Source organism: Vanessa atalanta, chromosome 21 (genome assembly GCF_905147765.1).
Source record: "Vanessa atalanta chromosome 21, ilVanAtal1.2, whole genome shotgun sequence".
Lineage (NCBI taxonomy): Eukaryota > Metazoa > Arthropoda > Insecta > Lepidoptera > Nymphalidae > Vanessa > Vanessa atalanta.
This window is the reverse complement of record NC_061891.1, coordinates 653,625-671,068: the sequence shown is the minus strand read 5'-3', so window position 1 is coordinate 671,068 and position 17,444 is coordinate 653,625. Positions and strand designations below refer to the sequence as shown.

The following is a 17,444-nucleotide window of genomic DNA, read 5'->3' as shown; positions in this document are numbered from 1 at the left end:
TAATTTGCAATAACTAATAACTAACATTAAACAAATATTCGGTCTATTCATTCTTTATGGCATTTTTTGATTGATTACAATATTTTACCATAATTGTTTTGAAGAACTTCAGAATTTGTACATAAAGATTTATTCATCAGGATTAGGGTTCAATTAAAAAAATTAAATGACTTTCTTTTATTATATATTACTAGTATAAAAAAAACAACTAAATGTCCTGGAGGAATGTTGATTTATCATACAACTATAGTATTTCTTAATGTTATATCCTTCATAAGTTAAAATATCAATAAATATTTTTTAATGTTTAATATATCCATATCTCCAAATTAGATGCACCCACTCAAGGCAATCCTGTATACATTCGAAGATTACATAGTATTTATCAATATTAGACAAAAACAAATTACTTGAGAAGTTAAATTATATTGGATAGAAGTTAATATTAGAATACATCTTACAAAAAATCACATTTAAAGTGAATAACTATACATTGTGCTATATAAGTACTAATAAAATTATATACATACATCACATTTTTATATTATATAGCTTTATGGTTGAGAATCTGGAACATGGAAGAAATACAACATGAATCCAGCTGCTAATAAAAAGTGGCAACCAATTATTGCACCAGTTAAAATAAGAAAATATTTTGATTTTTTCAATGCTGGAAGGAGCCAAAATATAAGTACAGCTCCAGACACTAATGCCGCCATGAGAACTAAGAGCCATTGAAGCCATGATATTGGAATGGTCCAAAGAATGGCTACAGGAATGTAGATTGAAAGGGAGTATCCATAGAGACAAAACAGTGATATCATCGTTGGTGTGCTCTGTGTCTGTAAAGATTACATGTATAAAATTATAGTATAGTATTCATTATTAGATAATGTTATCTGGTAGATTCTATTGATATAAATACATTTAAGATAAGAAAATAACACCTGAACAAAATTATAGAAACTTAATATTGTTACAAACCTGTGTCTCCATTTCATCTTGACCGTCCGGTACAGTTGTCCACTTCAGAGCAGCCCACAGAGCCAAGGGAACTAGCCAAACATAGCAGACAATAGCTGTGGCAGCATAAGATACTAGATGGTAGTTGTACCTCCAGATAACAGCTTTATTTATACTTTGTAGGTAATTAGCAATATTTCCACTGACTGCTATTGTGAAAATCTGAAATATAATTTATTTTATTGCAATATAAACATTTTATTATTTGTTAATAAGTTTCACTTTATAGTTAATCATAATAGAGTGTGCAAAAAACATTACTATAACAAATATACCTTAAAAAAAATTACTATTATATACCGTAGAATCCGCTTATAATGACTCTGCCTTTATTGACCAACTGTTTATTGTGATGTACTTACACCATGAAATTTGATTCTCATATAAAATTCTTTGTAAAAACGTCGGATATAATGACTTCTTTCATAGTGACAGTTCGCTTATTATGACCCATTTTTAATAAATTGTGTCCGGTTATAGTGACCGACATGATTCTTTACACCTTTGGTAATGTTCTCGGCGACGTTCAGCACCATTCGGCTCATTGTTTTTAATCTGAGTAAGTAATTGTCACTCAAAGGTCGTCTGCAGATTTGTTCATAGCAATATTGAAAATGATATTTTGACCATGGCTATGTCTTCTATACACAACAGTATTAGAGACTGTTATTACAAAAAATTTAAAAAAACAAAAGCAGGCAAAAATTACAGATTACTTACATTAAAATATGAAAAATATAGTACATACATATGAAACATGTATGTCATATGTACTTATTACGTGCAAAATATATATGTATATATATATATATTTTTTACAAAACACTTTGTATGACGTCCGGTTATTATGACGTGTTTGTCAATCCCCTTCGATGTCATTATAGACGGATTCCACTGTATATTACATAATATAGTTCACAACCCACAATATTACATAAAATTAACATTGTTTACTACTATAAAACGAGATACTAAGAAGATTGGAATATTTTTAGTACCAAGTAGATTACATTCCTATGTATAATACCTACCTAGTTCACAGTACCCAGAATGAATAGTTTTTGTGTATATGATAAAATTTACAATATTTACATAGTATATTCATAGATACCAATCAGGTAAATAAACAATTTCCAACAGTCAACTCTATGTAATAATAATTAGTATTATTCTTACCAGAGTAACAGATATCCAAATTGGCCCATATAAATCTGGTTTGCCCTTAATCCTTTCATCAAAGTAATTTCGAGATACTTTCTGAGGCAACACTGATGATATTATTCGCTCTACCACTTCACTTGTGTGTACATCAAAATATTTTTGATAATATTCTATCGTCCAAAAGTTGTGATTGGCTGTAAATTTATGAACAGAGTAAAAATTAAGGAAAATTTGAATTTCAAAGGCGTAAATAAGCAACAAAATTTGAGACTAAATTTTATTACTTGGTTATCATAAAATTAATTTGTTTGTAGGTAAAAGTTATATCCAATGGTTGAGTAATTATTTCACTAAATGGTAATTTATATATTAGATAAAAGTACTTTAAGAAACTAACTTTGCGGTGCAGACTGCGGTTCCTCCACTATTTTAGGCTCTTCATAAGTATAACTTGAATTAGACATGGAATTGTTATATTGATTCGTATGGACAGCCTCCACGTCGATTCGTGCACTTCTTTCATTATGTTCCGGAGAATAATCTTGAAAATTTAATAACTCTCCAGTGTTTATATTTGCCATTATAACGTTATATTTTTAAGATTTTTATTTATTATGAATGTTTTGAAACAAATCTCTATACACAATATTTTATTCCATGTAAGTCAAAAGTTAATGTCACTTTGCACCAGACAGTCATAGTGCTTTGTGCTACCAGATAAAAAACCTTATCAGTGCTTGCGTTGCAAATTTTTATAAATTTTGGTATTTATAAAATTTTGCATAACTAAAAATACATTTAGTATTCTAATTTTTCTCTTTAAGTCATTTATGTAGACTGAATCAGAATTTCAGAGGTAATGTATAGAATTATAGAAATTATGTACCCAGAGGGTTAAAACTATTTATTACTATTAGTAATAACAATAAACTCTTAAATAAAACTTGACTTTAATATATAATATTTAAAATATACCTTAATAGGTAACTAAAAAACTCAAATTAACTACTATTAAATTTAAATATTTATACCTATAATAGAATATCTTTTAAAAAATTAAATACATTTTAAGCAGTTATAAATTCAAAGTTTTAAATAACAAAGCTTTTTTTATATGTTTTTTAGAAAATGATGAATAGTCTATACCATGCTTACAAAGCCTTTAGATAATCTGTGGGTTAAAAAAGATCAGAGACAAAACGGGCAGAACAGACAGACGCCATCTTGATTCAGAAATTACATCTTGCACGCAGTTACATCGAAATTTTCGAATTAATTCATTATAAAAATATGTTTTCAAACGTGATTTAATCCTCAAAATGAGTATATCTTTCTGTACGTGAGTTTACTCAATAAATTGTGCAACCTCAGTTGTCTCTAAGTCATTATCTACGATAACGTAAGTTTTGTTCGTGTTGCTTTGGAAAATTTCGCCATGTTGAAAAGCCACGTAACTGTGAATTCATTTTAATTACAGCGATGTGTTTATGAAGATATAGTTTGGTATGATAGTCCATGCTACAGTAGTAGCTGTGAAACATGGCAAAGGAAATAGCGGAAGAGTACGCGTCCAGCTTGGCGGATCTGACCGTCAACAGCAAACCTCTGATAAACATGCTCACAATACTCGCAGAAGAGAATATAGAGCACGCAGGGGTTATCGTTGAAACCGTGGAGAAACATTTGGAGAAGGTGAATTTGCATTTTTAAATATCGCGAACGGCTGGCGTTGGAAATGCCACGCTATGACGTTAGCTATCGAGAAAGTGTCACAAATTGGTGATTACGCACACTTGGGTGCGTTTGTGTTCACTGTGCGATTATATGATCTTTGTAACCAGTTGCTGGCACCAAACAGGTATCTCCTAACTTGAATATCTAGATTTTACCAAGCTCACAATCTGTAATGTAGATTAGATAAAATATACATGTCTTTATTGCTTTCTTGACATAGGGAGTAAACAAAAAAGGTGCATAATTTGCGCCTTATTTGTATATATACTTAAATTTGAAACTAACATTTCGTTCTATTAGTAATTCTAGATCTTGTAATTCTTTTTACTTTATTTAAAATGGAAAGGATTTCAATGTAAATTTAGTTTTAAACTGTAAAATTAATACCATATGTGTATTCCCCGATTATTGTCTCATATTTCACCATGTCGTTATTATGAAAGATGAAAGAAAGTATATATAGATTTTAGAACAATCATTGCCAATTTGCCAAGACTTCATTTGCTTAGAAATTTATTTTTATTTTCTTACTATGTGCTTACATGAAATATTTTAAATTAGTTTTTTAACAAAGTGTGTTTCTGAAGGACAGTTTGTTTATGTTTTTTTATGTTTAAATAAATGTCTTTGTATTAACTATATTGAAACAAAATTTCTTGTTCCAAAAGTTTTTATAAAGTTCAAATAATCTTTGATCAAATATTTAAAATTGTAGATTGTAGCTTGAGAAACTTGAGGATATTATAATTTTATGCCATTTTCATTAAACAATTTGTTTTCAAATGTTCATAGGAGATACCTGTTGTGAATCATAATAACCATTATCTCATATACCTTTATGGGTATGTTATTAACGAAACACATACCTCACTGATTTTTTTTGGTTGTGTACCAAGATGTTGTAAAATAAACGCTTTTACAAACTGAGTTCTTATTTATTTTCAAGTGTCATTAAAATTAAACCGTTGTCAAAAGAAACTTTGTATTATTATTTCCTGCACCACAACATCAGTAATCAAAGACAAATAATATTCATGGAACTCATTGTCGTCATTGACTGGGCAAGCCGGTATGGACTTGGCCAGCCCAGGGGTTTGGGATTAGACAAAATTTTTCCTCCACACAGGTGCCTCCCGACATCAAGCTGCCAGTTCTCTATTTAGTTGATTCCATTATCAAGAATGTTGGAGGTGCATACACTCAGAAGTTCTCCCAGATCATCGTTAACATCTTCACAAAGACATTCAAACAGGTATATATTTTATTGTATCATATCACACAATTATGTTAATGTATTTTTTTTTTTATTATTAATTTGATTTTAACAGTGTCTATGTTCACAGGTAGATGAAAAAGTACGTTCACAGATGTTCAAACTTCGTGAGACTTGGCATGAGGTGTTTCCGTCAATGAAGTTGTATCAGCTGGACGTTAAAGTGAATCTAATTGATCCCGCTTGGCCGATTCAAGCTCAACCCCAACAGTCTAACATCCATGTAAATCCAAATTTTCTGAAAAAGGTGTTTTTTTAGTTGATTATGTTTTAATGTATATATTTATTCCAAGCATATCACACGTATGACCCTGATGTTGTTTCGAAAGTATTCATGCGAGGGTATTTGTTGACTGCTTATTATCATTTGTTGGAAACGTAATAGTAGTTATATTTATATATTAGTTGCAAGAACTGATCCTATTTAAATTGTAATATCCAGCAATGAAATCTCAAAAACATAAATTTTATCATTGGTATTTCTAAAGTATAAAAGTATTTAAATTGCTCATATGATGTAGTGATGATGGACTGTAATGATATTTTTTGCTCATCCTCTTTAATCTCACGAAAGAAGACAAAGAATTACTGAACCGACATATATTACAGATATGATTATTACTATAAGATACACTCGTAACCGTAGTATGGGATCTGTCCCGTGTAAAGTGTGAGTATGGAACGGCACACGTCGACTCGACCCTAACAAGCCGCCCCCGCAGGCGGCGCCCACGACGAGCGCGGCGCCGCTGTCGGCGGACGAGGAGCGCATGCGCAGCGTGCTCGCCAAGAAGGAGCAGGAGCTGCTCATGCTGCAGAGGAAGAAGGTCGAGATGGAACTCGAGCAGACCCGGCGGCAACTGCAGCTGGCGGAGAAGAATTCTAAAATGGTAAATATCAATATTTTTATCGCTTTGACTTCATTAATCGAAAATTATAAAATTTCTTCATTCATTTGCAGCAGACGTTGCGTACATTTTTTACATGAATAAATGGTTTTCGAAACGTAATCGCGAAATGTGAAACATTCGGTTAGTAACATAGTAATCAGTTGTCTCGTTCCCACAGCCTGTCGCGCCACCCGTGCGCCCCACGCCCACGCCCACGGCCACGCCGACGCCCGCGCCGGCCGTCACCGCCGCGCCCACGCCCACGCCTGCCCCCACGCCCGACCCTCCGCTATCCGTCAAGCAGAGGCTCGGACCGGTGAGTACTTTTTACATATGTTTAAATAATAACTAACAAATCTGAAATCAGTTTACATAATTACTTTGACAATAATAGCGACTAAAAACCAGCTAGGTTAAGTTGTCCTGTCATGAGAATCATTTGAGCTGCATGTGCTTCACCTGTGTTAAATATGCTGCCCATCGAAGGCAAATCCGTTTTTAAATTGAAACTTGAGTTTTTTTTATTACACATTGTATACATTAAGCTTCTAAACGTTTGCACATTTCTTGTTGATCACATACTACTAGCGTGTGATCAACAAGACATGTGCAGTGTATTTATGAATAGTATTGATAGGGCAATCTCAGCCCTATCAATACTATAATAATAATTTAGTTACACGATTGAACGATAAGATTATAAGAGCGAGGAGAAGATACAAATGTATTGGAGCTTACACTTGTGCACTAAAACATCTGCGCAGCTCCCTTGAGAATTTCGGCTGTGGTCGAAATCGGCCATTGTTAATAAAATTATTTAATAACAATTGTCAAATTCAACCCGGTCGACGTTATCATATTTAACAAATTAAAACAAGCCTCGATGTGATTTTGCTTTTGCTTTTTTGTTAGTTAATACTTCATACAGTACATTTTTTGCTTTTCGGAGGACCGTGACAATGTCACGATATTATGTAAAAAATTTAATAGCAAAAGCTATTGAGTCGACACGGTTTGAAATTGCGTGCCATTTTATCTATATTCCTCTTTGGTTCAACTCACAACTGGTTCGGTAATTAACGATAGAAATTGTAGGGTAGGGTAGGAAAAATACTTAGAGGTACGGGGGTCCCTCGAGGATCGACTACTGGATCTTTTCTATTCCTCCTATGCATAAATGACCGGCCTTCTCAAGTGAAACGAACCGGTTACTCGGCGCACATAAATTGCGACGCGGACCAATAGTAGAATCCGTCCCGCAGCCCGTGCACCGGCCGGCGAGCCGCATCGCGCCCGTGAGCGCCGCGCTGGCGGGCGCGCGCCGCGACCCGCGCCTGGCGCGCCGCCCGCCCGCGCCCCCCGCGCCCGCCGCGCCCGCCGCGCCGCCCGCCATCGCGCCCCACGTGTTCGACATCAAGCCGCTCGAGCGCGACGTCACCGTCACCAAGCGCAAGAACGTCATCACCATCGACGTGCGCGGCGACGCGGCGCGCGCGCGGCGCCGGCCCGTCGCGCCCGCCGCGCCCGACGCCGCGCTGGACGCCTACGTGGAGCGCCTGCGCCCGCCCGCGCGCCTGCCGCCCATCCCCAAGCTGAGCCGCAAGGAGCCGGAGCGCAAGAAGCGGCGCGACACGACCGACGCGGGCGACGCGGGCGCGGCGGGGGGCGCGGCGGGGGGGAGTGCGGCGGCGGCGGCGGCGCCCGAGAAGCGCGCGCGGCGCGGGCGCGAGCGCAAGGCCAAGGCGCGCGCGCGGCCGCCCGAGCTCGTGGCCTTCAAGGAGCTGCGCAACTACCACAAGGAGCGCTACATGCGCCGCAATAAGGAGAAGTCGGAGAGCCCCGAGCGATCGGACGGGACCCCGGCCGAGCCCGTCGGAGCGCCCGCAAGTAAGATGACCTTCCTTAGCCCCGACCCGATACGGAGCTCTAGTCCGACTGTGATGCTAGGCTGTAAGACGACGAAACGCTGTGTGGAAATAAAATATTTTTCATCTCTTGGAGTATTCATATTGTCACGTTTAGGATTTTGATCCCTTTACTTCTTAGACTAAGTATCGTTGATGTCGTATAGAGAAATATAAGCACCCGACCGTTCAGATTCATCTATTATATGCTTATAAAACTAAAATATCGACTCCATATTAATATTTTGAATATGAATCAGAGTAATTTATCAAAAGGAAGAATCATTTTAAAATTTGAAACAGTAAACTTGTTTTTAATTAATAAATTTTTTTGGTTTTGTGTATTCAATTTACAATAAATTCTAAATTCTAACGAGATATCCAGTGAGCTGACGAAGTTTCTACTTTTCTGTCATGTAAAATTATCTAACTACTATTATTTTGAAAGACTTATATTTCTACTGAGAAGCTGGTAACGAATTACACAATTTTTCTCAGATTTCCTTCTTGGAAATTTCTTGAACAGTTTATCAGAGATTTAGTATAATTTATTCTCTAATTTAAATTGTTTTATTGAACTTTAACTGAAATATTCTGCTTAGTGAGTTCAAACATAATCTTAGATTTATATTTGATTGCTAGCAATTTTGAATACAACCACAAGTTACTTTCATTCTTAAAACTTTTATAGAAATATTGAATCAATTTTAATCTTTTTCCATTAAATCATATAAGTTACTCAGTAAATTATTTTAAAAATATTTGATTCAATAAAAAATACATTGTTTCGACAATCTTTTATACTGTTAAGTCTAGAAATATAAATGTAGCATCACCAAGAATGGAATAGTTAGTGATTAAGAAGAAAATGGTGGATGAAATTTGCCTCATGCACGATGGACACGACGGTTGAGATAGAAGACTGGACCGACGTGGGGACTGCCAGATATTGAAGAACCAGCCACGGAAAGTGTTGCGTACTAAACCTTTTACATATGAGTAGAGAGAGTACAAGACGATATTATGTTCAAGTTATGCGACGTTTTGCACAATACAACGATAGGGTGAAAACTCATATAGGAGACATAAGAGTAGGATTTGTTACTGCTTGTGTAGTTATAAATCTTCATTTATGGCAATCAAATGCCATTTAAATTGAAATATTATCTTAAACCTAACTGTGGTGTAATTAGTAGGTGTGAGGTACACATACTACAAGTGGTATTCTTTCTTGAGCTACAGCGTCGTTGCGATGAACATAGCAAATTCTAAGCGCGCCTAAACTACTTAGTATTCACTTATATAGAAGCTACAAGTACAAAAATTAAAATACATCGCAAGACAGAAACGTATCTTCTTGAGCATGTATTGTGAAATAGAATTTATCATTAAAATACTCTTTTTCTTTTAACTAAGACATTATAAATGTTTAAATTCCGTCGCATTACCGCATACGCCCTAGTCAGAATTAAAAAAAAAATAATATTTAAGAGTTTTGTTCATCACACAAGTAATGTAAATTTTAACTTTTTAAAAAAGAACGTATTTTTTTGTACGAGGGGTGATGCAAAACCAATAATAAGTATTGTACAATATGACGGTAATTATCTTAGGATAAATCTAATATTAAACATAGTATGAATGTGATAAATTTAAATCTAATTATTCTTTTCAAAACGATTTTACATCAACCATTTCTTTACAAAATGTCTGCTCGAGCTGCAGAAAACGACATGCCACTGAGACCTAGTTTTGTCAATCAGGTTGGAGTGTTGAATCCGTTCGAAGCCTGCTTCTCGGACAGCAGCCATCGCTACTTCAGCTTTTTGGGTATCTTTGGATGTTATGACATTTGCTTGCAGCAAAACACCTGCTCATATCGTACCCTAATAGCTCGGAGATAGTGCCGTATTATTGGTAGTTTCGTTGAAAATTGAAAATGTTTCAAGGAAACTCGTCTCCAGTGGATATTAAACCCCACAAATATTTGTCTTAGTTGATGCTCAAATGATGTCCCAGTAATATATTTTTTGTTTATTTTTCCGTATGTAACTACAAATAGTTGAATGTTTATAGCAAATAATCGATTATCATTATGATGGGATTTACAATTATGTAACCTACGATCATTTGAAAATTTTTACTGCAACCAACTCAATTGAATTATCATAACACTATCAGAAACGTTATTTATTCACACGTACGCTTCTTTTATTTCATAGTTTATATAAAGTACGTGATGTAAAGCACAATCACTTTAATGAGTTTTGGTAATTAAATTTAACTTTTTAAAATACCATATTTTTCTAATAAATGTTTCTTCGTAACGTTAAATTTTGAGAAAAGTACGGACACACTTTGTTAACAGTAATTGAATGTGTTTGATTAAATAACGTCCGTTGAGGACGTAAATCATTTCAATCTAAAGGTAGTTGTTATAATCTTGGAGTGCTATGGGAATTAAGCTTGCTATTTCATAATTTATATTTTAAAGTTTTTTAATGTATTGGAATGGTTTTCACGAAATAAATTAGAAAATATATATTTATAATCTTTGTTAAAGTTTAAATATGGTCATGTAGCAAATAATTAATCGAGTAAAGCACTAACTGAACTAATCAAAATTCATCTTAATGGATTTTTCATACATAAACATCCATATTATTACAATTATTTTGAATTCTGGTCTGAACTATCATATTTTATCCGATTTAAAATTCAAACACTATCTATAAACGCATTATCATCACATTTACCAATGTCAGCTCACTGGAAAACAAACGAATATTACACAACACAAATCTCTATTAACGTGGAAGTGCGCCTGAAGATAAATAATAAATCTTTAAATTTTACAAACACTTACCTTAAATTGAGGCAGTATTATTACGTATACTCTCAATCAGACAACGAACTAAAAAAAAAAAACATTTTACAACGTCCCTATTTTGCCAACGAGAGAACAAAGGAGCAGGTAAAAATGTGTGGATTAAACAAGTTGAGACTTAAAGCTGCAATAAATAGAGTCGTGTTTTCAGATCCACCAGAGATAGTTCCAGAGAATAAAGATGTCGATCTACGGGTATTACACCCCGTTATTACAGAAAAATCTGCACCTATTGCTCAGAAAAGATCGTCTACTGAGGCACTAGAGGGAAAAGTTAAGAAAAATAAACATGAAAAGTTTGATATGTAAGTATGTTAAAAAATATTGCTAGGACATGTTTCGGTGTAACAGAACTTTACCACTATACATATATATATATTTTTTGCAGTCTCTTTGGAAACGAAGACGTAGATCTTCGTAAATTACCTCAAGTAGAGGAAGTAAGCGCTCCTCCGCCGCCATCAATAACCGAGAATAACTCAAATGCGACGAACAAGTTAGACCCTGAAGACGAAGAAGACGATATAATTTCTCCTGTTAGATCACCGAGGAAAGATTGGCAGGAAGTAAAAGAAAAAGAGGAAACAAAGAAAACTCCATCAAAATTGGATCTCGTTAGAGCGAAGTTAGCAGAAGCTACAAAGGGGAAGGATGGTCTTGGGCGACCTTTATTATTCAGTAAATCACCAAGTATGTAAATTTTATACTAAGTCTAACTTTACCTTTGATTATTATTAAAATACAAGAATCAACATGTATATTTTCTTGATTTTTTTCTTTGCAGGCGTAGAAAAAGAACGACGTCGTACATTTAGTTCGGAAGAACCGGACGCAAGAACCGATAACGTAGAAGATTTTGATGCAGAAGATCATAAAAAAACAATATCTATAATTATGAATCAGGCTAAAGAACAATTTAGCGACGGTGAGCTAGACAAGAACCAATATAATGCATTAATGTATCAAGTTCTTCAACTCAATGAAAAGTTAAAGCTTAAAGAAGCTAAGCAAAGAGAATCTTTGGAAGTATCTAAGAGAAAACTGAAAGCACATATACAGGAAGAAAATAAAGTCTCCTCTCCAAGAAGTTCACCATCAGAAAGAAATAATTATGGGGATATTGATGAAAGAATAACACCGGCTCCGTTTATGGATACTGCGCCAGAAAATCAAAATCATCAACGTCAAGATTCAGATATGAGGATGCACAACGGGGACCATATGGATGGTGGCAATTCTATGTTTCCTTTACCGCCCATGATGCCTATGTTTATGGGACCCTACCCAAGATGGAGAGGACAGCCCAGGCCTAGGATAGAAGAGTTCGGAATGCGTCGTTTCAGAGGTCCGGTTCCTCCATACTTTAGAGGAAAATTTGATAAAAGAGGACCACGCCCACCTTTTGAACCGAGAATGCCTCTTCTTCCGACTCCAAAAGTAGGCATGTGTCAGGGAGATTCTCCACTTCAGCCTTACGAGAGATCAACGTCGCCACCTCCACTCGGCGCCCCAGGATACAATCTCCCACCTACTGATTTTAAAATTTTAGAATACATTGATCAAGATCCTGTTAAAACGATACAAATAGACAATATTCCTCGAGAAATTCGATTTTACGGTGAAACTGCAATTATTATGTTGGATTGGGATGACCCACGTGAAATAAAGTTCTTGCCAGGCTCCAGGAGAGTTACCTTTGATAATAAAGACTCGGTTGTTTTATCTTTTAACGAAGGCTACAAAAAAGTTGAAATTGATGATCAAGTGTTCGATATTCGGTTCGGAGCCCCAACCAGAGAATTATATATAAATGGTCGATGGTACGAATGTTTCTTTGGTGGTCAGCCTTTAGGAGTGATAATTGACGGTAAGCCTCGCTTAATACATCTGGAGGGACCCTTGCCTAAAGTAGATATTGGTAAAACTAAGCGAACTGAATTAGTAGCTGGAAAAATTAATCTAATTGTGAACGCAACTAATATTTGTCCTGTATATTTGGATGCAAAAGTACAAAAGTTTCACGTTAATGGTCAATTCTTTACAATTCGCTTCGTCGACTCCCTGCGTACAGTTCTTATTAATGAGCAGCCGTTTAAAGTTGACTTTGGTGACCTCCCAAAACCAATATTCGTTGGAGGGGAAAAATACTTCGTGCGTTTTTCTGCTTTGCCTAAGAACATTAAGCCTGGTCAAATAGAGATTGTCGATATGGAGGGTACTGTTCTACCAATCAGAAAAGAACCTACCGTGACGCATGAAAACGAAGATGACACACAGGAAGTGAAAGTAGAAGAACCATTAGAAACATCTCAAGAATCGCCCAGTCCTGAAGTTGAAATTAAAGGTAAATAAGATAACTATATGAGTTTATGCTAGGGGTCAGTGTTTTTTGTTTAACAAAATAATAACTAAACTTTATTCGTAAACAGGTCTCGACATGTTAGCCAGCTTAATGCCGACCAGTATGGCACCAGCGTCCAGTTCCGAATACAGCTCCGCGGAGCCTTTATTTGCCAAGTCGGATAGCAAAATTCCGGGTCTCGAATCGACCCCAGCAGAAAAACCGGCTAATTCCTTACCACTGCTCGGGACGATCAACGTCAACGATCTATATGCCAAGCTGGTAGCCACCGGCATAGTCCCGATGTTGAACGACGCCAAACCGGAGACGAAGCAAGAAAAGACCGAGGATGTCAAACCTAAACCTAAGGAAGACAAAAATGTCATCCACAGAGTGGACTTACTCAAATCTGAAACACTGCGAGTGTAAGTACTCACCCGGCTATACTAACGCAGGTACTGTAACGGTACTGTTGGGACGCAAGTCGTGACCGTGGCTCGGTGTGTCCGCAGCAAGCAGAGCGGCATCGTGGCCAAGCTGTACGGCGGCATGCAGTGCAGCGGCTGCGGCGCGCGCTTCCCGCCCGAGCACACCGTGCGCTACTCGCAGCACCTGGACTGGCACTTCCGCCAGAACCGCCGCGAGCGGGACTCCGCGCGCCGCGCGCACTCGCGCCACTGGCACTACGACCTGTCCGACTGGCTGCAGTACGAGGAGCTGGAGGACCTGGAGGAGAGAGGTATGCTGCGATCGCTCGGCGCCCGTCCCGATTCCGGATAGCCATCCCGTCGGAATTTGAGCGTTGGGGCTCAATGAGAAAGATCACTTTTTTCCCACACACTTATGAACTATAATACCATGTCGATTCAAAAATGCTTTCTTAAATTAGTCTACTCGTTTCGAAATATATTTTTATTTATTTGAATCTTATAGTATAGGGATAAAACGTATTTCTGACGACCGCTGGAATCGAAAAACGGTAGCAGGAGAGGTGCGGGATTAACATTAGTATATCAAATTAAAAAATAAGGTAAATATACTTACCGATCGATGACTGACCGCCGTCCCATTGCACTCGGCACAGAGAAGAGCTGGTTCGAGACGGGCGCGGCAGAGGACGGCGAGGGCGCGGGCGAGGCGGAGGAGAGCCCCAGCGTGGCGGCCGGCGCGCCGCAGCACCACTGCGCGCTGTGCGGGGACCGCTTCCAGCAGTTCTACAACGAGGACAAGGAGGAGTGGCATCTGCGGAACTCCGTGCGTCACGACCTGCTCTACTACCACCCGCTGTGTCTGCAGGACTATAAGGTGCATATTGATATTAAATAGACAGACGCAAATGAGTAGACTTTGACGTTTGTTGAAGAAATGTTTACTTCTTTAATTAATAATATCCTGGTAATTGTATTTTTTTAATTTTTGGCTGTAAAAAAGGCTACCGAATTAACCGCATATAATTTTTTCCTTAGGCATCTCTAACAAAAGAGGAACCGCCTAAGGAAGAAATACCAATGGAAACTTCCGTGGAAGAGGATAAAACGATTGAGGCCATCGAGATAAAGGACGACGATGTGAGAGTAGACGATGCGGATGAGTCCGACTGCGAGTCTGTTGTGGAGGTCGTTGAGCCGGAGGTTGAGCAGACGGAACCTCTTGAGGTGAGGATACCTTATAACCTAGTAATGTGTATTTTATTACAATGTTGGCACATTTTCTTTTTTTATGACTGCCTTATTGATCTAGTAGCTGATATGGCTTATAAAACAGTATATTCCGAACTTATTCGTTCAAATCCCGAATCAAGCTATGAAATTATCAAATCAAACTCCAAAGTTTGGAAATTGGTAGTTTTCACACTTCTGTCCTTTGAAAAGCACTTAAAGCCTTAAACGTTTGTCTGGAGCATGAACTTTCTTTGTTCTTGTCCGATAACTGTTCCATCTGATTTTTATTTTTTTTCTCAATTCAATAAGGCTATATTTAGTTAGTGATTAGAAATGAGAATATGGTATTTATAATATCTATTTATTTCTCTTGCAATTAGATCGACGAGGGCGATGAAGACGATGTAGTGCTAAAGGCAGAGCCTGTGGAACAAGTTGTTGTTGAGGACGTGGATACGGACGACGAAACCGCTGCAGAGCGAGCCAGCCGTGACCAAAAGGCGGAGGTTGATTTTGCTAATATCAAGATCAAACAGGAACCCGTTGATCCCGGTAATATATTTGTTGAAAGATTAAAAGTATACTAATTTTCATAAAATTTAATAGTTGAGTAGACAAAGTTTGAGTTAAATTATTAATTATAAAAAAAAGATGAGATTTGTGAAAAAAATTGTTTTTTCGTTGAATATCTAATTCTTTTTTATAATATTGTAAACAAACTTAATATGATGATGTATTTTAAACCTTAAATATCTTACCTAACAATTGCGTCATATGTCTATCCTGCTTTCTATTTATGCATTCTTTTAATGTCTCTAAAAAATAATCTGAACTGATTAATCATTTATTTTTTCCTAATTTTTATTACATGATTGTTGTTTCTGTAAGTTGTTTATTGGATCATCAGAATGGTGTTGCTATTGTCAGGGTATTCATTTTTGTTATTAACATCTACATGAGAGTAACTATTAACCAATTATCAATATTCCTAATGATCAAAAATAACAAGGATATTTTATCTGCTATCTCCAACAGATGACGAACCAATAATTACAGCAGAGGTTGAAAGCATAATGCCGCCGACAATCGAAACTGTGCCTCACAACACGGTGATGTCATCGATCGACGGCAATATGCAACTCGAAGACGCCACTTCCGTGCCGGTTTTTCCACTCGGAGGGATCCGCATCAACATTTCCAAATCTATACCATCATTTGTCAATAATCAGGAAGAAAAAATACTGGAGGACGTAAGCGTAGATGATGAACCCTTACCTCCTGGTGAGGAACCAGAGTTGGAATACAAATTGAAACCGTCACTTGAAGGCGTACATTTGAGTAGGCAGCCGCCAGTGCAGAAAGGCAGTGAATTGTCAGGGTTGTGCTCCATTATGTAAATGAAAAGTGTTCTGTAGTAAAAGTGATTGTAATTAACTAAAAAGTGATTGAACTCATGTGGACTGAGAATAGTGTTATGAGGATTTGCGACAAAGGAATTGATGTTAACTATGTCACTGCCTAAGATTGTTTACTTGATTAGATTACAATGTTTGAAGATTAGAAAAATGTTGGGACTTGATTTGATATATTTGTTTATATTTCTTAGCTTTTGTTGTTGAAATATTGAAAAAAAAAAAAACATAATAAACTAGATTTTCAAATGGAATCTAAGTACATGTATAACAATATGTATTTTGATTCAAATGAAAATATGCTCAAAAAAAAATACCATTTACTCAGTAGTAGTTTGGTGGACATAAGAGATAGTAATTTAATTATTATGAATAATATTGATTATATTATAATTTATCTTCAAAACTTAATTTCCTAAACTAAATAAATTAGCTTCTCTTTTATAGTAGCATTTCACGACTATCTACTAAATAAAAATTTAATATTGACCCTTAAAACCTTTATCTTACTCTTTAATAGTAAATAGTGTTTTGTACATTATTAATGTAACATTACGATTTTAAAATATTGTCCACTAATGCTGCTGAAAAATGAAAACCCAAAAATTTAATTAATTAATTTGAACATTTGATAAATTGTATGTACTTCTAACATATTGTAAGTAAACAATTACCATTATGTTAAACAATGTGATATTAAAATTAAGATAATTACATATACATTATTAAATGTGTGTGAATCGTTTTCTCTTATAAGACAATGTGCTATCACAGTGTATATTAAGAATGTGTAAATAGATGTTGTATATAATGTTTGTATTTTGGTTGTGTAACTTATGTATAAAGTATTTACATTTGTATGGTTTTAAGTTAGGTAAAGGAATCTCTTGTTATTGTTTTCCTTTAAAAAAATCCATTGATTAAAAACATGAATGTGGGACACCACCGAAAATAGCATTCGAATTTTTAATAAATATCACAAATATGTGACTTGTTTTATTTTAATCAAAAATAAATTCTTTTCATTTTCACAAGCCTGGTTTATTTTTTTTAAGTTAAGTACCACTATGTTTACTTTTCAAATAAAGGTAATTTTATGAATGATTTGTCTTTTATTTTTTAACAAAATTAATTGAAATATTGTACTTTTATTTTGTC

The 17,444-nt window shown here is 35.9% G+C and overlaps 2 protein-coding genes across 3 annotated transcripts; one reads left to right on the top strand and one right to left on the bottom strand.

Moving 5' to 3' along the window:
- Positions 1-167: 167 nt before the first annotated feature.
- LOC125072334 (protein YIPF2) lies at positions 168-2,868 on the bottom strand. The gene is made up of 4 exons (XM_047682938.1): positions 2,582-2,868; positions 2,200-2,378; positions 985-1,185; positions 168-842 (listed from the first exon to the last, which is right to left on the bottom strand). The coding sequence occupies exons 1-4, from the start codon at positions 2,763-2,765 to the stop codon at positions 555-557; spliced, it is 852 nt and encodes a 283-aa protein (XP_047538894.1). The 5' UTR covers positions 2,766-2,868; the 3' UTR covers positions 168-554.
- A 522-nt stretch (positions 2,869-3,390) lies between these two features.
- On the top strand, positions 3,391-17,343 carry LOC125072498 (pre-mRNA cleavage complex 2 protein Pcf11). 2 transcript variants are annotated; one of them, XM_047683159.1, is made up of 16 exons: positions 3,391-3,583; positions 3,662-3,876; positions 5,045-5,170; positions 5,262-5,414; positions 5,914-6,081; positions 6,260-6,397; positions 7,344-7,968; positions 11,024-11,177; positions 11,261-11,562; positions 11,657-13,216; positions 13,302-13,638; positions 13,726-13,952; positions 14,298-14,518; positions 14,680-14,868; positions 15,255-15,426; positions 15,910-17,343. In XM_047683159.1, exons 2-16 carry the CDS (start codon positions 3,724-3,726, stop codon positions 16,269-16,271), a joined length of 4,887 nt encoding a protein of 1,628 aa, XP_047539115.1. In that variant the 5' UTR covers positions 3,391-3,583; positions 3,662-3,723; the 3' UTR covers positions 16,272-17,343. The 2 variants fall into 2 exon arrangements, with proteins under 2 accessions (XP_047539115.1, XP_047539113.1); XM_047683157.1 differs by having other exon boundaries at positions 5,262-5,438.
- Positions 17,344-17,444: the final 101 nt, after the last annotated feature.

Excerpts from the sequence above, each read along its gene's own strand:
- LOC125072334 (XM_047682938.1), bottom strand. The coding sequence starts at position 2,765 with ATGGCAAATATAAACACTGGAGAGTTATTAAATTTTCAAGATTATTCT. Across the intron at positions 1,186-2,199 it reads TTTGGATATCTGTTACTCTG|ATTTTCACAATAGCAGTCAG; the intron begins GTAAGAATAATA and ends ATTATATTTCAG. Across the intron at positions 843-984 it reads AAGATGAAATGGAGACACAG|ACACAGAGCACACCAACGAT; the intron begins GTTTGTAACAAT and ends TAATCTTTACAG.
- LOC125072498 (XM_047683157.1), top strand. The coding sequence starts at position 3,724 with ATGGCAAAGGAAATAGCGGAAGAGTACGCGTCCAGCTTGGCGGATCTG. Across the intron at positions 11,563-11,656 it reads ATTATTCAGTAAATCACCAA|GCGTAGAAAAAGAACGACGT; the intron begins GTATGTAAATTT and ends TTTTCTTTGCAG. Across the intron at positions 13,217-13,301 it reads TCCTGAAGTTGAAATTAAAG|GTCTCGACATGTTAGCCAGC; the intron begins GTAAATAAGATA and ends ATTCGTAAACAG.